The 26,866-nt window shown below is 45.1% G+C and overlaps 1 protein-coding gene and 1 pseudogene across 1 annotated transcript in view; both read right to left on the bottom strand.

Moving 5' to 3' along the window:
* Positions 1-8,904: 8,904 nt before the first annotated feature.
* The window catches only part of DCP1A (decapping mRNA 1A), a 61,197-nt gene continuing 43,235 nt past the window's right edge, over positions 8,905-26,866 (bottom strand). The window contains exons 7-10 of the mRNA XM_059939923.1: positions 17,761-18,510; positions 15,738-15,803; positions 13,497-13,715; positions 8,905-12,888 (exon numbers count right to left, since the gene is read on the bottom strand). Of these exons, the coding sequence (XP_059795906.1) occupies positions 12,808-12,888; positions 13,497-13,715; positions 15,738-15,803; positions 17,761-18,510 (1,116 nt within the window). The 3' untranslated portion in view covers positions 8,905-12,807. The remainder of the gene's footprint in view (positions 12,889-13,496; positions 13,716-15,737; positions 15,804-17,760; positions 18,511-26,866) is intronic.
* Positions 20,805-26,301, bottom strand: LOC132374237 (ferritin light chain-like; annotated as a pseudogene).

Below are 26,866 nucleotides of genomic sequence, written 5' to 3' on the forward strand. Positions count from 1 at the left end.
CACTTTGGCAGGTCTGGCCCACGTGCGGCTCCTGGGGCAGGCCTGGGCTAGTGCTGGGGGCCCTACATCAGCACTGGGCTTGCAGTGGAGGCAACGTCCCAGTCTGGGTCTTCAGGACACTGTCTTTGACTCATATCCGGGGCTGAAAGCCTGTGGGGGCCTGGGATGAGTCCTTGTGCAAGGATGTGTCCAGCCTCGTGTCTACCAATGCGTAGCAGAGGGCCCACTTTTGGACACTCTCTAACGGGCTTGTAGGTTGATGAAGAATTCAGTTTTAATAAATCCATCTCTCCTCTCAATGCCAGAAATTTCCTTCCAGAGGCATTTTTGGGGTAAAGTTTCTTTTGATAATGTTGCCCCCAGGGATGTGAGATGACACACAGTTCAACTCACAGAACCTCTGATTTTTCTGATTTAACTTTTGTTTTTGTTCTTGTTTTTTAAAAACACTGCCCCCCCCTCCAAAGGTAAAAGTAAAGTACACTCATTGTAAAAACCTGGAAGGTATAGAAAATTTAGAAGTAAACTAAAATTGTATGCAATGCCACCCAAAGAGGACCACTGTTAAAGTCATTTGTTGCTTTGACAAATTTTTTTTTTTTGGCTGCACCACGCTGCATGCAGGATCTTAGCTCCCCGCCAGAGATCGAACCTGTGACCCCTCCAGAGGAAGCTTGGAGTCCTAACCACTGGACCGCCAGGGAATTCCCTCATTTGACAAATACTGATTTATTACAATTGTTTGAAGAAAATAAAACAGGGTCAAGGGTCAGGGAGAGGCGCTGGAGAGTAGAAGTGGGGGTCCCTTCAATAGGTGTTTGCTACTATAGTTTCTTTTGTTTTCTTATTGTCAGGATCACATAAAATTCTCCATTTTTCATTTACGTTTTCCCATTAGCATTCCCAAATTCTTCAAAGACATCGTTTTTACTAGCTGTGTATTGTCCCATCATGGAGCTATGTCCTCATTTATTAACCATCCCTCAGTGATGAGTGTTTGGAGTGCTTCCAGGTTTTCACCAAGATGTATTACCCTGCAGTTAACATGTGGTACCTAAATCCTTGTCCTCCTGGCAGCTTAGCCGGGAGTTTTCCCAGAGTTTTCAATGGGAAACTGCTAGGTCAGAGGGTGGCAACCCTTCTAAAGCCCTTGATACATATTTGGCAATGAGCTCTCCAGGAAGTCTGGTTGTGACTCAGTCACCTCTGCCTCTTAGTAGAGAGGTCCCAGCCATGTGCTTGGGGGAGAGGGCAGAGGGAGGGAATCCAAGACCTGCATGGCCTTGGGTGGATCCCTGCATGTTTCTGGGCCTCTGTTTCCTCACATTTGTAAAATGGGCTCATTCTCACAACAAACAGAGGTTTCTTCTTGTTTTCCCTTTCTCTGCCTGGGGAAAGCAAATTCAAGGTGGGGAGGCTGCCCTCATTTTCACAGCTGTAAGCTCTTCCTGGCAGTGGTATGTAGGCAGCAGGAGGTATTAGACCCCCTTGGCCAGTGAGCAAAGGGAAAATCAATGAGAAGAGAGAATTCTGAGATGAGTTTTATAGATGGTTTTCTCCAGGACACCTGCAGACTCTGGGACCGTGGGCACTGGGCAAGAGCCCCACGACAGGGAGGCAGGGGTGGGGAAAGGGAACCTGGACACAGGGGATAACTCACCAGCTCCTCGACTTTGCTAGAAGTCAGCTCTAACCCAGGTGCACATGGCTCTCTCTCCTTCCTTTCTCATTTTATTGCTTTTTAAAAAAAATCACAACTTGGGAATTCCCTGGTGGTCCAGTGGTTAGGACTCGGCGCTTTCACTGCCAGGGGACTGGGTTCATTCCCTGGTCGGGGAACTAAGATCCCGTAAGCCGCGTGGTACTGAAACTGTGCACCTCAGATTGGGACTTGAATCCACATGCCGGGACTCGAACCCAGCTTAAGCCCAGATTAGGACTTGAACCTACACAGCTGGGACTCAAACCAGTCAGGGTTGCTTCTTTTTTTTTTATTTTTTTTATTTTTTTTTATTTTTGGCTGTGTTGGGTCTTCGTTTCTGTGCGAGGGCTTTCTCCAGTTGCGGAGAGCGGGGGCCACTCTTCATAGCGGTGCGCGGGCCTCTCACTGTCACGGCCTCTCCGTTGCGGAGTGCGGGCTCCAGACGCGCAGGCTCAGTAGCTGTGGCTCACGGGCCTAGTTGCTCCGCGGCATGTGGGATCTTCCCAGACCAGGGCTTGAACCCGTGTCCCCTGCATTGGCAGGCAGATTCTCAACCACTGCGCCACCAGGGAAGCCCAGGGTTGCTTCTTTACTCCCAAATCTTCTCTCTGGATTCACTTTTCTTCTTGCAGAAATGTATCTTTTAATAATTTTTTAAAATAAATTTATTTATTTTTATTTTTAGCTGCGTTGGGTCTTTGTTGCTGCACGCAGGCTTTCTCTAGTTGTGGTGAGCGGGGGCTACTCTTTATTGTGGTGCACGGGCTTCTCATAGCAGTGGCCTCTCTTGTTGCAGAGCACGGGCTCTAGGTGCGCGGGCTTCAGTAGTTGTGGCACGCAGGCTCGGTAGTTGTGGCGCATGGGCTTAGTTGCTCCGCGGCATGTGGGATCTTCCCAGACCAGGGCTTGAACCCCTGTCTACTGCATTGGCAGGCAGATTCTTAACCACTGCGCCACCAGGGAAGCCCATCCTCTTGTCTATTTTATTTTAACTAGCCTCGTAGGTGCAAACTGGTACCTCATGGTGGTTTTGTCATTTACTGCTTTAAAAAAAAAAATTATACAAGTAACAACACATGTTCTTTGTAGAAAATTTGAGAATATAGCAAAATACTGTGATAGTCTGTTTTATATGTCATTCTGAAACCGTGCACCCCAAATTGGGACTTGAACTCACGTGCTGGGGCTCAAACCCAGCCAAAACCCAGACTGGGACTTGAACCCACACGGCCAGGACTCGAACCCAGCCAAAACCCCCAGTCTTCCAACTGAGATTGCACACCTGGTTTCAGGACTTAATGAAACTCAGGTTCTTGATGTCTCATTGCAGAAAGGATTCAGTGAGACAAAGTAATAGGTAAGAAGTGAGAAGCACACTCCACAGACAGAGTGTGGGCATCTCAGAAGGTAAGGGTAAGGGATTGTCAGTTTTTATAGGGGTGGGTAATTTCATAGGCTAATGAGTGGGAGGAGTATTCCAGCTATTCCGGGAAGGGGCAGGGATTTCCAGGAATTGGGCCACTGCCCACTTTTTTATCCTTATGGTTGGCCTTGGAATTGTCATGGCGCCTGTGGGTTTGTCATTTAGCTTACTGATGTGTTACAATGAGCGTATACTGAGGCTCAAGGTCTAGTGGAAGTCGACTTGTCCACCATCTTGGACCCATTTGGTTCTAATCCATTTATGTCATGTCCTCGGGCTATGTCATTCTTTCAAAGGTTGTGCCCTGCCCCCCTTCCCTCCTGTTTCAATTCAGCTAGGCTGTGTCCCCAATTATTCAATCAAACACTAACCTAGGTGCTGCTGTGAAGGTATCTTGTAGATGTGATTAAATTCCATAATCAGTTGATTTTAAGTAAAAGAGATTATTCTAGATAACCTGGGTGGATCTGATTCAGTTGGTTGAAAGGCTGAAGAAGAGAAGTGACTTCTTCTGTGGCAGCTCCAGCCTCCTCTGCAGTTTGTGACTTACCTATCAGTCCCCTCGCCCCACCACCTTGGAACAATCCAATTCTTTGCCACAAATCTTTAATATAGACCTACAGGTTCTGCTTCTCTGCTTGTATCCTGACTGATACACAAAGAGGAAAACTTCATCCCCCATAATCCACCATCCAGGGGTCACTAAGGACAACATTTTGGTTATTTCCTTCCAGCCTTTTTTTTCCCTTTTTATCCATGAACATAAATATTTTAAGTAAGGTCACGATCCCTCTGGTTTATATCACTGTGCATCTTAAATGCTTTCCCGCAGAGTCCACGTGCTTTTCTCCCCCAGAATTATTACTGGCACAGAGGAAGGTCATCCACTGTCCCCCCTTGGTTGGACGTTTGCATTGCTTCTGTGTTTGTACTGTATCAAACAATACTTGTGCTTTCACTATAGCTAGCACTTGCTTCTGGGAGAGAGGGCTTCTTTTCTGGTCATCACTGTGTGTCCTTGGCCAATCCCAGGACCAGATTGGGTGGTCGACCCTCTGAGTCACCCCCAAAGGCCGGGGCTGCAGGCACCTGGCACTCCTGAAAGGTGAGCACCAGCATGAAGCCCAGCGCAGCCCTGCCAGGCCTGCTTTCCTTGCACACAAAGGAAAAGTGCCTCGTCATTGCAGCTTGCGGTTTGAGTAGCAGAGCCTGGGCACCTCCCTGGGTGGGGAGTAAGGAGCTGCCTCAACAGCCCCATCAGTTCCTGTCCGGGTGTGCCATGCCAGGCTGGGCTTGGGCAGTGCTGTTGACAGTCAGGGCACTTCTAGGGCAGCCGGGCCCGCCTGCGTGGCCTGCGGCACAGAGTGGGGAGAGATTGTCACCCTGTTCCCTCTTCTGATATCTCCTGGTTTCCCTGAGCAAGCTGGGTGGTAGAGGCGGCTTTTGTTCCTGTGGATATTAAAGATGAACATTCTGGTTTTGTTGTGGGGAGATTAAGTGGATCTTCTCCTGGGCAGTTGTTGAACAGCTGAAGCGGTGGTTGTTTAGGGTAGGGCTGCAGCAGTCTGGAGAAAGGCATGGAGAGGGATCCTTTCCCTGTTCAGAGCCACACGGCTCCTCCTGGGAAACACGAAGCCCTAACAGTGCTTGGCTGGGAGGAACAGTCAGCAGCCACAGGAAGTCCCAAGTCCAGGTTGGTTGCCCTCCAAACACAATGGCTTTTTCTCCCCACCCCACCCCCAGAATTAGCAATGACATCTAGTCAGCCTTCCTTCTGGTGACTTTGATGAGGCCTCAATTGACCCTTTGATTCCCTCATGAATTCACTCGTTTGTTGCATTTACCAAGGCCTGTGTGCTGGCACTGTGCTAGTTGTTTGGGGAAGAAGATGATCCTGTCTTTGTTCTCAGATCACAGGTCACAGGTTGGCGGGGGCCACGCGGCCCTGTCCTGTGATCTGTACAAAGAATTGCCTGCTGAGACTGCAGATCAGGGAAGGCTCCAAGGAGGAGGTGACAACCGACAGCAAATTCTGAAATAACACCAAACTGTACCTGTGTCATGCTGGCATGGGTGATGGGGATTGAGACTATAAACCCATTTCAGATCTGGACCTCGGCTTCCCAGCTCGGCCAGTGTCCTGGCAGGATGCCCCTGAGCCACTCCCACGCACCCCCCCACCCCCCACCCCCAGCCTAGGGCTGAGAAAGCCCTCTGAAGAGCCATACCTGGGAGGAAGGGATAACAACAGGTGACTGGCAGCAATGCCACTGTCATTTCCAAACGTGCTTCAAAATTCTCCAGGGACCCAAAAGCTTTTTCCACGTTCCACAAACCCAGAGGGAGGTTTGAAATGAACACGTCCAGGTCAACTCTTGCCTCTGCTGCCCCCTAGCTGGGTGAACTTGGACGGATGGCCTTCAGCAAATCACTCAGTGGTCAGTTCCTTCATCTGGAAAACGAGGCAATGACACGTGTCCCCCAGGTGGTCAGGACGGTGAAAGTCACTCTATTCCACAGAGTGATGTGCGTCCCTGCTCCCGAAATCGCAGTTTACCACGGAGCCCAGGCTAAGGGGACAGGGCAGGCGTGTGTGGGGCTGTGCCCATAGTGTCCAGCACTGAGTCTGGGACAGAATAGCTGCTACCCCCAGCCCCAGGGGTCGGATGGGGACCAACAAATAGGGTGTGTGTGTCTCTCTCTCTCCCACCTTCCCCCTTACCTTTCTCTGAGGTTGAGGCACCAGCCATCGCACCGGCCCATCATTTAAGGGCTCCCAAGTCCTCGGGGAATGTTAATTAATAGCCTCGCCATCTTGGGCTGGAGCGCAAACAGCTCCTCTGTCTCCTCTTGGGCAGGAGCTCAGTGAGTCAGGGCGGGCGATGGAGGGGCGCGGGAGCTGGCTCCCACGTGTGTCGGCCCTGGACGGGCCCTCTGTGGGAGAGCAGCCGTCTTCTGGGTGAAGGGGAGCCGTGTCAGAGTGAAGACCAGGGCTCCTATTTACGGGGGCATTCTGAGAATTTGTGTAGTCATGCCCAAGCATTTCCATATTTAGTATGGAACATCTGATTATAAATTACTTTAAAACTTCTCCTCTATATCACAATTAAGGTCTTATTTAAAAATTATGTAGGCATAGGTTACATTTTCTATGAATTCTAGGTCAAAATGGTAAAGGTGAAATGACAAAATATTTGTTTAAAAGGGGGTGAGGTGCCTGCTGGGGTGGAGACCACACAGTAAATGGGGGTGTTGCCGGCAACACTGCTAGAGTCCCCTTTCCCATCAGGGGGCCTGTTGGGGTAAGGGTCAAACGGAAGTCAGGGAAGCTTCTCGGTGCCAGCAGGACAGGAGAGGGTGTTAGCCCTTCTGTCCAGGGGAAAGACCCCTGCCTGGGAGAGGCTGGGAGGGGCAATCTCTGGGGGCAGGGACGCGTCAGATATAGAAACAACGAAACGGGGCTTGGTTAGCAAAATGTGTAGGGGTCCAGATTTTGTACATGCTTCAGAAGCCAGGGCACCATTACCAACACTGAGAAATTCCACAGAACATGGCGGGCAGTTTGCTGGAGGTGCCTCTAGAGCTTTGCCAGGGCTCTGGCAGTACCAGACCCATCTTTCTGCAGGGGCAGGGACGTGGTAAGCAAGCAGCAGTTCCTGTGGACTGTGGCCGCCTTCTCAGCTCCAAATTCTGGGGCCCTTTTTAGACTGATGGGCTGACGTCGGTCTAACCACAGCCAGGGCCTCTGCCCCTTCCCAGGATGACAGGAAGCTGGTGTCGTGAGTGGCCCTTTCCCGAGGCTGCACTTTGAATGGCCTCCACCTCCCAGGGATGTGGGGAGGGTTAGAGAATGCACACAGAGCACACAGCACACAACAAACATCGGTTATGATTACTTGTGGGACTGTACTTCAAATTTATTCAAACTTACGTGAAAGAAGTGTTTGTGAAACATGATGTGACTGTCATGCGGCCTTTGTATCACCTCCTTCCGAGCCATTCTACCGCTGGGCATAAGAAATCTCTTAGTAGTCATCTTTACTTTTAGCTAATTTGCCTGGTGAACCTGAAGAGATATGTGTAAGCCCCATCCTCCTGCCCTGCCATGGGTTCCGTCTGCATGAGCGTGGCAGCAAACTTAGACGGGTGAAGAATCTTGAATTGATCTAAGCCCTTTAGAAACCTGTTGGCGTCTTCCCATTACATTTGGGGGTAACAGAGACCCCAAAAGACACGGTCTGAAGGAGGGAATGCAGGCTGGGCTCCAGGGTTTGCTTGATTTAATGACTGTTTTGCTGCTCTTCCCTTCAGCTTTCCAAGAACCCGGCTTCATCTTTAGAGGAAACCCCGTGGCCAGATTTCTAGCTGCTCATCCAGGAGAGACAGGCTGGTTCTTGTAGCTCTGACAAACACAGAAGCCTCAGCAATTTCTAACTCACACACTTGCTCAAAGACCAGGTATTTTTTAAAATTAACCACTCAATTAATTAATATTTACTTATTTTATTTTTGGCTGCGTTGGGTCTTTGTTGCTGCATGCGGGCTTTCTTCAATTGCGGAGAGCGGGGGCTACTCTTCCTTGTGGTACGTGGGCTTCTCATTGTGGTGGCTTCTCTTGTTGCGGAGCACGGGCTCTAGGTGCGCGGGGATCAGTAGTTGTGGCTCGCAGGCTCTAGAGCGCAGGCTCAGGAGTTGTGGCGCACAGGCTTAGTTGCTCCGCGGCATGTGGGATCTTCCCAGACCAGGGCTTGAACCCGTATCCCCTGCATTGGCAGGCAGATTCTTAACTACTGCGCCACCAGGGAAGCCCAAGACGAGGTATCTTTTAGCAACAGCATGAACCAGGATCCATAAACGGTGAGTGAAAACATCATTAGAAACAACCAGGAAGCCTAAAATCCCAAACCCTATGGCTCTTGTTCACGATCCAGTGGCCTTAGTTTTTCACGAAATTCCAATGAACCTGGTTACCTGGTTTCCTAGGTCATGAGAGCTGAAAAGCAGCACGTGAGGTCAAACTAGCTTTTAATAAACAGTGGTAATGTGTGACCTAAGGAATTGTAGAAAGCAATCTAGAATAATTTATCGTGGAGGCAATGGAGTCAAGAAAGGAATTCTAGACCAGCCCTCCGGTCTGCTTGGCTTCGGGTTCCTAACTCAGTACTGGCTTAATAAGCAGCAGGCCCTGTCACTCTCGGCTTCAACTCCCTTCTCCCTAAAATGGGTTATTGTGAAGATCAGGAAAATAATGGACAGCAGTGCTTAAGTGCTGAATGAGCATGCATTAATGATGACTGGGGCGTGTGTACAAAAGTCATAAAGCAAGGGTTAAGCATATGCTCTGCTCTACAAAAGCAGGCAGGTATAACAAACATTTTAGAGAGAATTTCATTTGGAAACACACTTAATGTGAACAATTACTAGGGAGATATATGATTAACACTTTTTTCCTTTTCCCTACGTCCCATAATGATCACATTTTACTCTCTTCCCTCCCTCTTTCCTTCCTTATCATCCTAGATGCCTGGCACATATGACAGCTCAATACACATCAAATGAGTGAATTTGGGAAGTGACCTGGAAGGTTAAGTTCCCTGTAAAACAGTGTTTTTGGTCATGATTAGACCTGTACCCTCCATCTGGGGAAAACTCAGAGGAATAAATGGAGCTGTTTTGTTCTCTCACCTCACTCCCTCTCAGCAGTGGGAGGCTCTGGCAAAGTGTAGCAACTCATTCAAAAGTTCCTATTTCTGTAAATTCAATAAAAACACAATTAAGATTTAGTAGGTGCTAAAACTTGGTTTTGAACTTTTATTAAAAAAATATATTTGCAAACATATAAAATTTAGGATGAAAAATGCTCATCTGAAAACAGGTAATAACTTAATATTTGCAAACATACACAGATGGTATAAAATCCATACCATTAAAAATGTTAATGATGCTGTATTGCGCTCATGGAACAAAAATCTTGCTGTAATCCCAGAGCTTCTCATGCTCACATTTCAGGGCGCTGAGACTCTGGTACACTGAAGGTCATGAGAGCCACATGGCCAAAGCAGGAATACAGAATAAAAAACCATTTAGAACACATACTGTTAAAAACACGTTTCTTAAGGAATCACACAGATAAAAGGGCAACACAATTTTGCATTTTCCCCATTCAAAGTGAACGATATTGCATCATAGCATTTCAAATGAAGATGTCAAATACAAAACCGAGTGAAACATTGCACACATCTCTCCTGCTGAATTTGCTGATAAACAGGCTCCTTGAGGCCCCGGCCCACTCAGGGAAATGTTCTCAAGCACAGCTTTAAAAAGCTCAGTTTAAGTTGTTTTACTTGTTTCAGATCTTAACGTTTTAGACACCTGAAAACACAGGGCACTATTGGTTCCAGAAGGCCCTTTGAATACAACTGAAGAAAACCAAAGACAAGTAAGAAAGAAACACGTGCTCAGCAGCAAACACGCAGCAAGAATGCAGGACACATGTCCCTGTGATTCCTCGTCTTCACTCACGTGGACTGAGCCCACTCGTGCCTGTGCCGCCTCTCATTCCTCTGTGTTTCATTTTGCCCAGAGTTACAGTATGATGGCTAATTTTGTTTTTTAAGCAGTTAGGCACCTTCAATTTCATGTTGCATTGTTAGTAATACAATGGCAGTTATGGCCTCTACTACCAAAATGAGAAAATTTCAAACTACATTCTTTGGGGAGGAGAGTAATAAAGCTGCGTGGTTTAAAAATATTTACCTAGTAGAAGATTTGATGGGGTTTAAAATTTTTACAAGAATACATGGGTGGAAAAAGAACAATTCTTGACATGCAAAATCGGGTCATATTCTAAACTTAGCCTGTGCATCCTCCGGCAGAGAAGGACCCAGGTCAACTTGGGCTCTTAACAAAACCCCACTCCCAAAAGCCTTCCAAAGTAAGCCATGGACACTCACATTCACATGCAGACAGCATGAATGCTTCTGAAACTGACAGTCACTTGAAAACCTAGGATTCAAAGTCACACCTTACAAACGTCAGGAGAGATGCACAATGAGGAGGAGCTTCTTCCTTAAAGGAAAGGAGCAAGGCTGTTTGGGAGGTGGGAGTCCATTCAAAGACACCACATTAACTACAACCAAAGAAGAGTAGTGCCACCCACCCAGGTGAGGGGGGGCATACAGACAGTCACGGTGACCTAAATGCAGGTCACCTGCAGTTCTGCAAACCTAGCAAGAAGCATCTCTGTTTTGGTGTCCATTTTGATTCAACTAAGGTTTAAAACTAAGATTCCAGTAAAGTCACTGCAGCAATGTAAACATGCAACCTAAACTAGCATGAGGTTCTGGACAGAAGCCTGAACGAGGAATAAGGCAACTGAACTGCGACTTTCGGGCCAGGGTCATCCAACTGCAACTGTTCAGGCTTGGCCTGACTTCTCTAGGGACTCATTCTGGCCTGAACTTCCTAGTCATCATGACGGTGAACTTCTGGCTTCTGAATTTTCAAAATGCTTTGAATACATAAATCTGGGAGTTGAAACAGGTTTACCCTTTTCAAATCTCCATGACTTGGGCACTTAAAAATTTACTTTCACACGAAGGAAACCTTATCACAGATTCTCTTTACTGTCTGTCATATTCGTTACTTGGATTAAAGGGTGAAAATTAACAGATTTGATTAAAGACCCTCTTCAGGATATTCTCTCAACTCTCTCATAATAGTGTCCATACTCAAATCATCATTTCAATTCAAATGTCTATCATAACAAGAATCCCTTGATTCTTCCGCTTACCAAAGCCCACTGAGACTACACCTGGGATGCGAGCAAACCTACCAGGGCAACTGTTTTCTGAGAACAGTCACGTGGCTCCCTGGACACCATCTCCTGGTGTCAGCAACACTTCATGTCTTACTGTAACTTTCTCTTTCCCAGGTGACACGCAAGCAATTCATTTTTGGTTGCTGAATTTACACACTACCTTTGAAAACAAACTATTCCTAATGGAGTATGAGAACTTAAAAGCTTCCCTGACTTCTGCGCAATTCACAAATAACTAGGTAAATGCAATAGAAGACACTAAATTGGGAAGCAGAAAAGTTGCTCAGGAAGCATGTTTAGATTAACAAAAGCCAATCAAGGTATTCTTTATGCTAAAAAACTAAGAGCAAACTAAAACAAGTATGTAATTCACAAGTAATTTTCTAAAATCTCAGCTAGAAAAAAAAAAATCTGTGGACTTATGATTGAGTTACCATTAAAGCTTAAATGATTGTTCCCGAGGAACCATTACATCTGTCAGCATTATTCACAGCTAATCCTTATGCTAGCTGGTTGAGCCAATTGGGTTTTACCCCATCATTAAATAGTGCTCAGAAAAGTAAGCAGTGCATCTTAATTGGTTAAATACTACAAAATGACCTGTATCATAGAAACGAAGACACTTTCATTCAAAGAATATCTTAAAATTACTATTGCTGAAATAAATCAAAATCTACATTAAAATATTACTAATCACCATTACATGCCATAAAAGAATAAATATAAATCATGGCGGATCAATAGCAGCATAACAAAGCATCTTTACATATTTTCACACTTTGGGCTGCAAAAGTACTCACAGCCTAGGAATACATTGGTAAAGTTCTGAATTTCACACTTTGTTTTTAACTCCATATTCTATAATAAAATAAGGGCAGTGTGAATAACAGCTCCCTTTTCTGCATAGCTTTAAAACTGTTCTCAGTAGACTTGAGGAATGGAACCAGAATGGCTTTGTCAGATTGGTCCACTGGTCCTTTTGTCAAAGTGTTAAGGAAAACAATTAACAATGACTTCTCACTGTGTTTAGACAGAAAAGGAAAATAAGGCTATGATTCACACACAAATTTAACATTTTCAAAACCACTGGAGAGTAACTTAAAGTGAAGATTTCTGATAGAATTCGGGCCTTACCAGTCCCAGCCTTTATTTCAAAGGTGTGCCACGCCTGCTCCCATACCATGACAGGGCCTGCAGGGCCCGATTCCAATGTATCCCCGCACTGGGAGCCTGCTACACGGCAGCACTGGGGACACTTAAAAACAAAACACAATTAAGAAATTTCAGAACTTTTAAGGCCCAAGTGAGGCGTTCATATAAAATATACTTCACTTGAACAAATCAGTCCTAATTTGCCAGCTTAAACTCTGACCCTTAAAACACGTAGCTACTTTGCACAGAGCTGACTCCTGCTCTGTTCTGAACTTGACTATCAGCCCAATGCTCAAGTTTTTAGGGGGGGAGTGGAGGGGAGAGGGGTGCAGGCTGGGCTGAACTCTGACTGCTGCAAGGCTGGTGACCCCTTTTCCCTAAGACCTTGAACGTGAAAGTGAGTTGAAAATCAGATTCCTTATTTCACAAACTTGCTTAGATCTGATGAAAACACCCACACAACTCAACACAATGGTCTTTTTTTTTTTTTTTTTTTTTTTGTCAAAACAAAGGTCTGCTGGTGATGCTTCACAGTGAAACCTCCATTATCACTGGGAACGTCACTTGGAAAACATTCTTAAGGAATGAGTCTCTTTCTCATAGGCTCAATTTCAGGATTCTCAAAACTCAATGTTCTGTTTAGAAGTTTCCATGATGAGGCCTATTTGTTTCTGAGGTCGACATTCTGCCTTCGTATTTACTCTGCTCCAGTCATAGGTTGTGGTTGTCTTTGTTCTTGCTCAGAACCTGCAAGTAGACTTCATGAAGCGTACTGAGGAAGCTGGAATCATTCTGGAAGAGATGGTAATGTCACATTTACCTCATTAGAGCTTACTTTCTTGATAACAGCTTAGGAAGAAGCTGTATACATGATCTGTACAACTAATTACCCAAAGAATCCCACCACCCAGAGATAACCATCATTAATATTTTGGAATTCACTCAGATATTTTTTTTTTAATTAATTAATTTATTTATGGCTGTGTTAGGTCTTCATTTCTGTGCGAGGGCTTTCTCTAGTTGTGGCAAGCGGGGGCCACTCTTCATCGCGGTGCGCGGGCCTCTCACTATCGCGGTCTCTCTTGTTGCGGAGCACAGGCTCCAGACGCGCAGGCTCAGCAATTGCGGCTCACGGGCCCAGCTGCTCCGTGGCATGTGGGATCTTCCCAGACCAGGGCTCGAACCCGTGTCCCCTGCACTGGCAGGCAGACTCTCAACCACTGCGCCACCAGGGAAGCCCCACTCAGATATTTTTCCACCTGGAGCGTATGCCCAAGAAGAGAGAAACACTGGTTCTGGCTAGTCTTGAATTTTCTTTATGAACTGATTTTCTAAGAAGTCATACAATTTTTTTATTTTTAAAGAATGAAATTCAAAGACTAAATTGATATCCTACATACCTTAATTAGATGTATTAATGTATCCTGGAGCTGAGACTTGCTGAGGATAATGGAAGGCTTTCTCTGATTTTCTGATGTTCCAACAGTGAGAGGAGAAGGGGAGCTTGCTTTCCTCTCAAGGTCTGAGGACCTTGTAACTGTCTGCTGGAAAACACTTGGGGACAGCAGGACTGAGGACACTGCCGAAGTTGTTGCAGGAACCAGTGGGGGGCCTGCCACCTGCAGGGGAACAATGGTCATTTTGCACCGAAGTGTGGAAGCCAGCAGCCACGTCCAGGGCAGTGGATGCCTGATAACAAGCATAAGCAGCAGGAGACTGGAGCCCAGAGTCCAATGCTAACTATCTGGGGTTCAGATAAACATTCAGGAGCAGCATCTGGGCATTTTACGTCTGGTTAGGAAGCTTGTTAGCTGAAGGATAAAGAGTCCATCTATATGATAAGGATGCCCTAGAGTTGTTATGAGAAGCCAAGCCCGATAATCACAGAAGGGGAATCTGATAAATAACAGCAGGGTATGCACAGTAAGAATAGTCCTGTGATAAATCAAACATGCGAAGTTTTTCCATGAGGGGCACAGAAATGACTGGAAGAGGGTGTGAAGGAACTTCCTGAGGTGATGGAAATGTTACATACCTTGGCTGGGTCATTACCCAGGGGATATACGTATGTTAAAACTCAATTAAAAAATCTGCATTTTATTATATGTAAGTTTTATTTCAATAAAAAGAGAATTAAAAAAACCCAGTTATATGAAGCATTAGTTTCTTTCATTTAAAAAATATTTATTTATTTGGCTGTACTGGCTCTTAGTTGGGGCATGCGGGATCTTTTAGTTGTGGCATGTGGGATCTAGTTTCCTGACCAGGGATCAAACCTGGGCCCCCCTGCATTGGGAGCGCGGAATCTTAGCCACTAGACCACCAGGGAAATCCTGAGCCTTAGTTTCTTTGGTGGTGTTCAACGTATTTATTATACCATTACAGGTATCAAAGATACATTTTTTTAAAAAATTATTTATTTATTTATTTATGGCTGTGTTGGGTCTTCGTTTCTGTGCGAGGGCTTTGTCTAGTTGCGGCAAGCGGGGGCCACTCTTCATCGCGGTGCGCGGGCCTCTCACTATCGCGGCCTCTCTTGTTGTGCAGCACAGACTCCAAACGCGCAGGCTCAGTAGTTGTGGCGCACGGGCCTAGTTGCTCCGTGGCATGTGGGATCTTCCCAGACCAGGGCTCGAACCCGTGTCCCCTGCATTGGCAGGCGGAGTCTCAACCACTGCGCCACCAGGGAAGCTCTCAAAGATACATTTTAAAAACATAAATCTAATATCTATCTCCTTTCATTTAGATGTACTTCTGGGCTAATAATAGCTAACCATCAGAATACACAAAAGAGTAATAATTAGTATTTTAAATAATTCTCACATTTTGATATAATCAACAGAGAGCTATATATTTTTTTCCTCCTATCTGTCACTCTCCTCATTTACAAATAGCCAAGAGCTTGCCATAGTTTTGAGAATGTGGTTTCTGGGTTCTGAGCCATTTGGTTTGTTGTTTTGGTGCAACACCAGGCTGAGAGCTCCCGCCGATCACCATGCAGCAGGACAAGCTACAGAAAAGACCCGTTAACAAGACCAGTCAGAAGCTGGCTATACTTTAAATTCTGAGACTTGAGGAGTGGTGTAAAGGCTCAAAGGCAAAAGGAATGTAAAAGTTTAAGAACTGAAAAAAATAAGTGTGCATGTCAAGGCTGGTAGGTAATGGAGGATGAGGGCAACTTTTAAAAAATGAGGCAGGGGAGAAACAGCAAGACACAGAGCACACAGGCCTGGGAGGCTTTGTCGTCAGAGCAACGGGAAGCCAATGAGAGCAGCATAGTGATGCTGCCTTCTGTTTACTGAGACACCACAGCTCTTCCAGGGCAAAGACAATCTCCTACTCATAGGGACCAGGCTGACTTGCTCTCAGCAGTCGCCCATTCACAAACAGTGAGTGAGTGCCCTTGCTGTGGCCCACCCTGCCCTCCCATACACACAGTCAGGGAAGACATCACTGCAGACAGATGCCTTGAGGCCTACAGAGGCCACAGCAATGAACTCTGCCTAGGGGAGCAGGAGGGGGCATCTAAGATGGGCCTAGGCTTGAAAGCTAAAACTTTTCACTCAAGTGACAATGTTTTACTTCACACTCAGCAGAAGAACTTAAACATACTGTGCTCTTCAGAAAAAGGGAATCCTTACCGGGATGGCACTGGATACCATCTTAGGCTGGGCAAAAACTTCAGGATCCTGGTTTTGCTGCATAGACTGCAACGTTTAAAAAGAAAAGATGAACAGATGTAGCAAGTTTCAATTAAGATTTCTTAGTTACTGTGGAAAAATCTAGGTTAGCAGCAGTAAGGAATAGTTCAGACATGAACTAGTTCCTAGACTCCTGAGGGGAGAGGCTGACCAGAACTTGTGACAATGCAGGATGAGAGCTCTGGGACAGTACCCGACCCCCTTCAGTTCCACCCGAGAACAGGGGTGCGTGCAAAGTCTTCAAAGTGTCTCTAAGGAAAAAGCTGAAACCTGTGTCTCTTATAAGAGCTGGGATAGCCCAAGCCTATTTTTGCTGTTGAGGCTGTAGAGATGCAAGATCCTGGCAGTGTGATACCTCCTGATAAGCTGATTTAAACTTTGGACAGGTGGCACTAAATAGTCTTCACAAAGAGTCACACTTCCACATGCTAAATTTTATCCCCATTCACTGGGAGACAAAAAACTTCCTGTGTAGAGCAAATACATTAGAACTCAATAAAGCCCAAGGTCCTAAAATTCAATACTGCCACATAAATGAAAATGTACATGTCTGTAAGCTTCCCTTGCAAGGAGGCATGCTGGAGAGCAGGGTGCTATCCCAGAGGTCAAAATCTGGAGGGGGTGGCATTCACCACTGCTGGTTGTACTTCCAGAAAAACAGGAACAGTGGCAGCAGACACACTGCAGGGGTGTGATACCTACCTGTCAAACAGAACATTTTCTCTCCTCCTTATACTGCAGACAGAAATGGCAAAAAATGACAATTTAATGATGTAACCGGGACACTAGGTTTCCCCTTTTTCTGTACAGAATTTCAATGGAATGGAAAAAATACTCCATTAACTAAGAAATAATATTCAATTATTATGATGGGCTCTTCTATATAATATTATTTGGTAAAATGTTAAGAGTTGGGGATTATAATTATTAAAGGGCATGAGACTAAAACCCTGAAAGGTTCTACCCCCTTTCAGTTCTGTGATCTTGCACAAGTCACTTCCAACTCTGACCTGACTTCCTCATTTGTAAACTCACCGACCTTATAAATTGAGGGACAAGCCTCTTCTTCACCCCCACACCCACTTCACCACTAAGTCCCACTGATCCTACTTCTTAACAAATCCACGTGTCCACACTCCCCAGTGCAGGCCCCCACCAGCTCAAGCCTGGGTGACTGCCCCAGCCTCCTTCCTGATGGGTCATTCTACTTCCATCTTCTCGTTTCCCGGCACACCACCCTTGGCTCAAAGCACTTAAAAGACTCCCTAGGGCCCTTAGAACAAACCTCTAACTCCTTGACACAATTTACAAAGTTTTGCTCATCAACAAATACCTGCTCCCCTACGTTTCTTTCCACGTAGATCCAGCCGCAGTGCAAGTTCAGCAAAAGCCCTCTCATGTCCAGGCCTCTGTATGTGCTATTTTCCTTGCTTCCACACACTCTTCCTACTTCTAGAATAGGTCTGGCTAACTTCTACTGAGTCTTCAGATCTCAGCTGAACATCAGTTTCCTGAGGAAGCTTTATTTGACCCCAGACCTCCAAATCTGGGATGGTCTGATGGCAGCCCTAACGCTCCTGGCACAAGGCAGGCACTCAGTGAGAGTACTGAGGGAGCCAGGGATGGAACAAAGATTGGGATAATCTGGATCCGTGGTCCCGAGTCAAATAAGGACTTCTGGAACTGTTAGGCAAAAATAAACAAAAAACCCTAAAATGTACACCCGGGAAAGAAAATAGTTTCTTAGCTTTTATCAGTTGAAATAACTTTGGGAAGTGAATTGAGTTACACCACCAGTTACCAATGGTCTGGCTGATCACTGCAGGGCTTATCTCTCCTTTCTTCTAGCTCCTGACACACTCAACAGCTGTCTCTTTAAACAACTCTGTCTCCTGTCAATTAAAATCCAGGTCTTTGCAGTTTCATCCCACCCAGTTACAGCCCCCCACCCTCCTGCCAGTACCTGAAGGGGAGCAAGCACCATGTTGCTCAGGGAGGCCGAGGCTCTCGCTGCTGCTGTCTTCGTGGGAGGCTCTATGAAGCTCTCAGGCGTGGCCAGCTGGCCAGCTGCTGCAGAAAAGCTGGGTGCCACTGCACCTTTCCCAAGTGACTGTGTCTGTATTTGGTCATGCTGTGGGGTCAACCTGAGTTTCTGGAGAAGATCAACGCTTGGGAGGGATGTACCAGCTGTGTTTGTCACACTCAGCGGGGCCCTGAATGGGCTCTGGCTGGCAGTCAGACTGGTGTGGCTCAGCTCAGGGACTGGCTGACTCAGAAGTGGAGACCTCTGTCTAGGTGTGGTCTTCACTGCTTGCATCATGGTGGTGTTTCGGGGTAGGCTTGGGGGAGCCTGTCCAGTAGAAGCTTCTGCTGGTAGAGTAGGACTAAGCACAGGGTGCAACGGGATCGCATAGCTTGGGGCCTGCTTTTCGCTGGACTGTGTGATGGAGGCAGGAGTGATTAGCACCGGGGTGGTGACTTCAGGCTGGACTGAGTGCTGGGAAGCAGGATGGACACCCAGGTTTTCCGACTGAGGGGCCCCTCCTGGCTCAAAGGAAAATGGTAGGAACGAGCTGGGCTCTTTCTGGGAGGCATCTCCTGGCAGCTTCTCCACTTCTTCTGAATCCAGACCCAAAAGTGTTGGCTGTTCCTTTGGCAAAGAGGTTCCAAATAATTCTTCCACTGTCAGATGCTTGTGTCCAGACGGAGCAGACTGAAAAACAAATCAAACCACCCAATGAAAGAAATCTCTTGCAAACCAGCGCAACTAAACTTCTTTTCCATCAACCAAAACAGTTTGCAGAAGCAAGGCTGGGTGGAGTCTGAAAATAGGAAGTGGAACAAACTGAAGATGTCCTCAGGATTAAGGCCTAGGTACATCTATCTGGTCTCCCCAAGGTGGTGGACAGAAATCTGCATTAGTAGTAAAATTCCAATTTTCTGGACTCTAGGTGATAGCTTAGAATTCATCTTTTTTTTGTTGGCAAACAGATATAAGGTGAAGGGGCAATTAATTTACTTCAAAGTTAATTGTGCCTAATTGTCCTATGTCAGTCACACATGGTAGGGAAATTACACTCAAGAGGACAGAGGGACCAAATGCTGATCAAGCAATCCTACCTTTATTTTCATGATTTTTGACTAAAAGGTAGGCATTGCACCTTGAGGACTAGGCCTCAAATACCAGAAAATAAAATTAACCATTAAAAAAAATTAAAGTATAGCTGATACAACATTATATTAGCTACAGGTGTACAACATAGTGATTCAGTATTTTTATAGCTCGTACTTCATTTAAAGTTATTATATAATATTGGTTATGTCCTCTGTGCTGTACAATATATCCTTATATCTTATTTATTTTATACATAGTAGTTTGTACCTCTTAATCCCCTACCCCGATCTTGCCCCTCCCAATTTAACCATTTTTTAAATAGCTAGCCATTCCTCCTTCCTACTCCCGAATCACAGAATCCTTAAGAAAAAGCAAAGCATTTAAGCCTGAACATGTTAAATTTACATATATTTTAGTGATCTGGCTTATTGATACCACTGCAACGACTCAAAGGAGAAATATTCATGCTTCCCACTTGTGAGCTTTCCGGCCCCTTCCCTTCAAGCAGTATTGCTGAATTCATTTAACCTTTATTTGCTGAGTATGCACAGGGTGGCAGGTCCTGCTCTGACCTGGGCCCAAAGGACATACCAGGAAGTAACAAAAAAAAGTCCTACCCTGACAGAGCTTACATTCTCATGGGAGACAAAGTACTCTGAGAACACAAGCAGCCTCAATTTATGGTTTTATCCCTAAAGTGTATGGACTTCTTAGTTGTTTACTTATATGTTTACATGACAAAAAAAATTCACTGAAAACACATGATTTTCAGGGCCCCAGAAAGTCTATAAAGGCCTTCAAGTACACTGCATCTGAAATACAATGATGATAACACTATGGTATGATCCCATTTCTACAGGAAAACAAGCTCAGTTTTCCCCCAATGTTTGCTGCGTCCATTTGACAAATAATTAATGGTGTTAACCAGGTGCCAGGGGCATTGGGCTGTGAAGGGTGGGGAGAAGAAGAGAGAGGGAGCTTCTGGGCAGCAGGCTCTTAAGGGAAGGGGGTTAGGGATCCCCTTTGTTGAGGGACAACAGGGAAGGGAGGACTGAGCGTGCAGGGGGGCTTACACATAAGGGACAGAAAAAGTTCCGGGGGCGCCGCTGTGCATTTTCTCCCTGGTGTGAGGGCAGAAGCACCTGCTGGGTGAGAGAGTAGGTGTGCGGAATAGCCGTTGTGGAGGAAGAGGCAGAAGCCTCCTCCAGTTGTAAAAAATTACAATTTCGTACCGAACCATTATATCTCAGAAAATAGTCAATGAAGAGAATTCTATTAATATTAAAGCTAACATAATTTATCTTGGCAAGTTAATGTGACAAGAGGCTTTGTTTAGGTGAAGGAACTCCCACATGGCACATTCAGGCCCCCGCTAACAATGCCGTAGCGAGACTAGTAAGACTGTCTTGTCACACTTTCTAGCACTTCAGGGGATTTTCCAGATTCACAGTCTCACTCCAAATACTAGGCAGCACTAACACCTCATCATACACTGTGGATGTGAAGAACTGCAAAAGACTTTATATGGTTTCATATCCTTACATTTTTACTTCTGGAAAACTGCAGAGCTTAGGGTCTGAAATAAAAAGTACCTAGGTTCAAGTACCAGCTGTTAACTGGTAAAATTACAGCATTTCTATGTAGTTCTCTCATTTGAAAACTGAGGGCAACTGTGGCTAATTGCCTCACAGAGCTGTTGTAAAAATTAATTTCTCGATATAATGTCTGGTGCCCAACAAGCATTCAATAATTGGGAGTTGGCTATTATCATCATTATATGAACCCAGATACAGTCTTTTTTTTTTTTGCTGCAAAAAGTTTTACTGTTTCCATTTGGTCCAAGGCTTGGGAGAGGGCTCCAGGGTGGTTAAAAAGCTGCCTAGTGGCTGCAGAGAGGGGCTTCAGGTAGAAGCCCTGACACCAGAGGGGCTCCTCAAAGGCCGCTGGGCTCTGGAGGCTCTTAGTCGTGCTTGAAGGTGAGACTTTCGAAGAGATACTCGCCCAGCACAGCCTGGGAACCAAACAGCCTGCGGAGGTTGGTCAGGCGGTGACTCATCTTCTTGATGAGTTTCACTTCCTTATCTAGGAAGTGGCTCTCCAGGAAGTCACAGAGGTGGGGGTCTGGGTGGGCAGAACCCAGGGCATGCAGATCCAAAAGGGCCTGGTTCAGGTTCTTCTCCAAGAGAATGGCAGCTTCCAAAGTGTCCTGGGTTTGCACTCCACTCATCTTGAGATGGCTTCGGCATGTCCTCAAAGAGGACACGGCTGCCACACTGGTTTTGCATTTTCAAGAGACGCTGGGCACCCTCGCACTTCTTCCCCACCAATTCGCAGAAAAAGTGGCCCATGCCCTCCAGAGCCACGATGTCGCGGTCGAAATAGAAGCCCCGAGAGGAGGTAGGTGTAGGAGGCCTGCAGATGCATGCTGACCAGGCAGTTGATGGCGGCCTCCACCTTGGTGGAATAATTCTGACGAATCTGGGAGCTCAGGGTTGATCGGTAATAAAGAGTTAAGCTCAAAAAATGGTGTTAGCTGGTCCTGGTGGCCGAGGATAGCTGAGTGGCTGACTCCGAAGGTTGGGACTGGAAAAAAGGTTGGAGAGTGGTAGGAGGCTGGAGCAAGGAGCGTCCCTGGGTCTGTTCCGTCCAAACACTGTTGAAGCAAGAGACAGATCTGCGGGACCGGTGAGCACATTGCCCCACATATACTCTTAATAGCAATTATGATAAATCTGTGTGTGGATATGTTTTAAAGAACATCAAATAATATGTGGGGATATTAAAAATCTATCAAATCCTTTTAGAATATCATCCCCTATAATGCAAAATAATAACAACAAAACCACTTGATGGGATATGGAGGCTGTGCTATTATAAATCACCCCATTGTTCCCTGAGGCAAGGAGTCATTAAAGACACAGCTATTTGTTCAAAATTCACTGGTAACGTTTCAAATCCATTCAAAGTAATCTGAAATAGACAATGAATTCTGATATGGGACAGATGTCTCTTTCTCTCTGTCCAGGCCACATAACTGTAGTAGAATGCATAGGTTCCAACCCCAAGCTGAACACTGTGATCTACTCACTTTTGGATCCCTGGCATTATAAATGTCTGCTGATGAGCAGAGAGACAATTCCTTCCCCCTTCCCATTTCTAAAAGTTATGGTAAAATATACATAACAAAAGTTACCATTTTAACCATATTTAACCATATTTATACTGAACTGTAAAATTCAGTGGCATTCAGAATATTCACAATGCTGTCTATTTACAGAAGTTTTTCATCAACCCTAACAGAAACTCTGTACCTATTAAACAACTCCCTACCTTCTCTCCTGGTCACCCCCAATGCCCCACCCACAGACCCCAGTAATCTCTATTCTACTTTCTGTATCTATAAATTTGCCTACTCTACCTACCTTGTATAAGTGTAATCATACAATATTCGTCCTTTTGTGACTGACTTAATTTCACCTACCATGTTTTCAAGGTTCATCCATGTTGTAGCAGGTATCAGAATTTCATTCCTTTTTATTTTTTATTTTTATTATTATTTTTTTGGCTGCGCCTCGCGGCTTGCGGGATCTTAGTTCCCTAACCAGGGGTCGAATCTGTGCCCTCTGCAGTGGAAGCGCAGAATCCTAACCACTGGACTGCCAGGGTATTCCCAGAATTTCATTCCTTTTAAAGGCTGAATAACACTCCATTGTACGTATATACCACATTTTGTTTATCCATTCATCTGATGATTGACAATTTGTTTCCACCTCTTGGCTGTTATGAATAATGCTTCATAGAACATTAGTGTAAAAGTGTCTGTTTAAGTCCTTGTTTTCAGTTCTCTCAGGTACACATCCAGGAAAAGAATTGCTGGATCATATGGTAATTCCACATTTTAACTTTTTGAGGAACTGCCAAACTGTTCTCCAGGGCTGCTGTACCATTTTACATTACCATAACACTTGTTGGCCTTTTGTGTATGTTATTTGGAGAAATGTCTATTCAGCCCTTTGCCCATTTAAAAAATTTATTTATTTATTTATTATTTTTTGGCTGCACCATGCAGCATGCAGGATCTTAGTTCCCCGACCAGGGACTGAACCCACGCCCACTGCAGTGGAAGCTCGGAGTCTTAACCACTGGACTGCCTGGGAAGTTCCCCCTTTGCCCATTTTTGAGTTGTGTTAATTCCTTTTTTACACATCATGTTTAGAACAAAATGGTGAAGACTGCTTGGCAAAAGAAGTGCTGGAAAACTACACTAATTCTTATTCATTAATGCAAATTATGTAGTTTATTTTTGCCACACCACACGGCATGCAGGATCTTAGTATCCCAACCAGGGATTGAACCTGTGCCCCCTGCAGTGGAAGCGCGGAGTCCTAACCACTGGACCGCCAGGGAATTCCCAATTACGTAGATCTTAAGCACCATATTCTTTTATATATATGTGTGTGTGTATATATGTGTATATATATATATATATATATATATATATATATATACACATATATACACACACACGCACAAACCAACATTTAGACATACCTACTTTAAAAAACACAGACCACATTGGGACTATCTTGCAGAAACTTAAGAGTCTTTTCCAGGGAAGAATACTATTTTATGTTATAAGAAAAGGAGCAATCAAACAATAGGACATGGAGAAGCCTCACCATGAAATACACCTTAGGCTTCATAAATGACATGATCCAGGTAGCAATTTTTACCTATCTAGTGGAACACAAATCAACTTTTGAACAACTAACATTACCCACATTTACATGTGAAATGTTTCTACACTTACACTTAAAAACTGGTATCTCTAGGGACTTTCCTGGTGGTCCAGTGGTTAAGAATCTGCCTTCCGATGCAGAGGACATGGGTTTGATCCCTGGTCAGGGAACTAAGATCCCACATGCTGCGGGGCAACTTAGCCCACGTGCTGCAACTGAGTCTGCACGCTGCAAGGAAAGATGCCACATGCCACAGCTAAGACCCGACAGAGCCAAATAAATAAATTAAAAAAAAAAAAAATCACCTTCCAAGACGATTAGAATGGTGAATGTCTTATGGTGCTTGATGATAATGTTTATTTCAGTATAGAAAAACACGGCTTACTTTGAAGTATAAATTTAATAAATATTTACTGAATTAATACATATATCTAAGACTGTTGAAAAAAACTGGTATTTTTTTTAAAGTCTCTCTAAATCCTCCATTAAAAAAAATATATATATATTTATTTATTTTCTTTCTTTCTTTTTTTTTTTGGCTGCGTTAGGTATTAGTTGCTGCACACAGGATCTTTGTTGAGGCATGCGGGATCTTTCGTTGCAGCACGTGGGCTTCCCTCTAGTTGTGGTGTGCAGGCTGCAGAGCGTGTGGGCTCTGTAGTTGTGGCGCGAGGGCGGGCTCTAGCGTTGAGGCACAAGAGCTTGGTAGTTGTGGCGCATGGGCTTGGTTGCCCCACAGATCTTTTTTTTTTTTTTTTTTTTTTTAAGGAATTCCTTTATTTTTATTATTTATTTATTTTTAGCTGTGTTGGGTCTTCGTTTCTGTGCGAGGGCTTTCTCTAGTTGCGGCAAGTGGGGGCCACTCTTCATCGCGGTGCGCGGGCCTCTCACTATTGCGGCCTCTCTTGTTGCAGAGCACAGGCTCCAGATGCGCAGGCTCAGTAGTTGTGGCTCACGGGCCTAGTTGCTCCGTGGCATGTGGGATCTTCCCAGACCAGGGCTCGAACCCGTGTCCCCTGCATTGGCAGGCAGATTCTCAACCACTGCGCCACCAGGGAAGCCCTGCCCCACAGATCTTAGTTGGGATCTTAGTTCCCTGACCAGGGATTGAACCTGAGTCCCCTGCATTGGAAAGTGGATTCTTTACCACTGGACCACCAGGGAAGTCCCCAAAACTGGTATTTCTAATGGTGCGAAATCTACTTCATATTAAAAATGGGACTTCCCTGGTGGTCCAGTGGGTAAGACTCTACACTCCCAATGCAGGGCACCCGGGTTTGATCCCTGGTCGGGGAACTAAATCCTGCATGCATGCTGCAACTAAGAGTTCGAATGCTGCAACTAAGGAGTCTGCATGCCGCAACTAAAAGATCCCCCATGCCTCAGTGAAGATCCTTCGTGCCGCAACTAAGACCTGGCACAGCCTAAATAAATATAAATAAATAAGTAAATAAGTAAATAAATAATGAAACCATATGGTAGAATGCTGAATTCTGACGGCAAAAGCAGCAGAAAGTTTCCAATTTCTCCATGCTGCCTCCCTGCAACTTCTGCCAGGCCAGAGACAGATTCTCAGACTTTCTCTGGAATAGGGTGTGTGGTAAAGCTTTAGGGTTTCAGAGGTATCTCACATGAGGCAGAATAAATGAGGTTATGAGGGCAATAAGAGTTATCATAGACAGAACGCTCATTACACATGAGGCCCTGTGCTACACACTTTACACGCATTACTCTATTAATCGGTGAGGGCAGTACTATTATTATTGCCATTTTATAGATGATGACCAAGTACAACAACAGAACCAGACTCCAACCTAGTTCTAACAAGACAGTCCATATTCTTAACCATTATGCCACCATACTGAGATGTCCATCAAGCAGATGATAGGTTACCTACTCAACTGAATGGTGATATGATCCTCTGGGGAACAGAGGTGCAGCTAAGACTTGAATAACTAAGAGGTGGATACAAGTCAAAAGGTACGAACTTTTGGAAATATGTAACTGGCTGAATCAGTCGCAAGAGGCTGAGTGGGCACAGCATGCGTCTCCACACAAACTCCCCAAAGCTTTATAGTCTCTGAGTTGGACAGGACCCTCTCTACACTTCTCTGCCTCTGATAAGAAAAACTGGCTGCATTCCTCTAGTAGCTGGGCTTATTTATTCATGGATTCATCTTCCATCATCCATAGAAAAGGTGAAATTTTATTCTTTACTCATCTTTAAAGACTGGATTCTGAGTTCTGTAATGCCTCACTTAAATCAAGATTTAGTCTGACCATGCCCCTGGGAAATGGAATTCAGTGAGTGACACCATGTACGGTACTCAAAAAAATTCTAATAAACTGTATCAGGGGACTTCCCTGGTGGTCCAGTGGCTAAGATTCCGAGCTCCCTATGCAGGGGCCCCGGGTTCGATCCCTGGTCAGGGAACTAGATCCCGCATGCCACAACTGAACATCCCGCTTGCCACAACTAAAAGATCACACGTGCTGCAATGAAGATCCTGCATGCTGCAGTGAAGATCCTGCGTGCCACAATGAAGACCCGGCACAGCCAAATAAATAATATTAAAAAAAAAAACCCCAAGAAACAAAACAACAACAACAAAACTGTATCAGATTTTCCATTGTTCCTTCCTCACCCCATAGCTCTTGCTGTTTAGAGAACTTCATATTTCTGTTTGGATTTATTGTGTCCATGTCAGATTTCCTACCTGATAGTGCCCTGGGCACACTAGAAGATACGATTATTCTTAACCACAGGAACCAAAAAAACAATACTAAACAAACTAGGGAAATAGTCCCAAAGGAATTTTAATAAGTGAATTATGAAACTGAAATAAAATTTAATACTATTAAGGCTTGACAGCATTACTTGCTCCTCAGCACTAGATGGCAGTGTTACTAAACCAACATACAATCTGCATGGAGGGCCGATGATGGATTTTAGCTAATTTTAGACATGGCTGTGACAATATCCAGATCTCAATATTTTACAAAATGCTGTCACTTTGGCTATAAAATGGAGTTTTTGGGGGTCCACTTCTTCATTTGGATCTCACAGTAAGTCTGTGAGTTAGGCACTGCAAGAATCCTTAATCCCATGATTCAGAAGGAAAGGGGAAGTGACTGGCCCACTGGCTGATAAACCAGACCAGAAGGAATCTGCTCCTTCCCTTGCCGCCTCTCTTAACATAACATTTTTTAAAAAT

Source organism: Balaenoptera ricei, chromosome 11, assembly GCF_028023285.1.
Source record: "Balaenoptera ricei isolate mBalRic1 chromosome 11, mBalRic1.hap2, whole genome shotgun sequence".
NCBI lineage: Eukaryota > Metazoa > Chordata > Mammalia > Artiodactyla > Balaenopteridae > Balaenoptera > Balaenoptera ricei.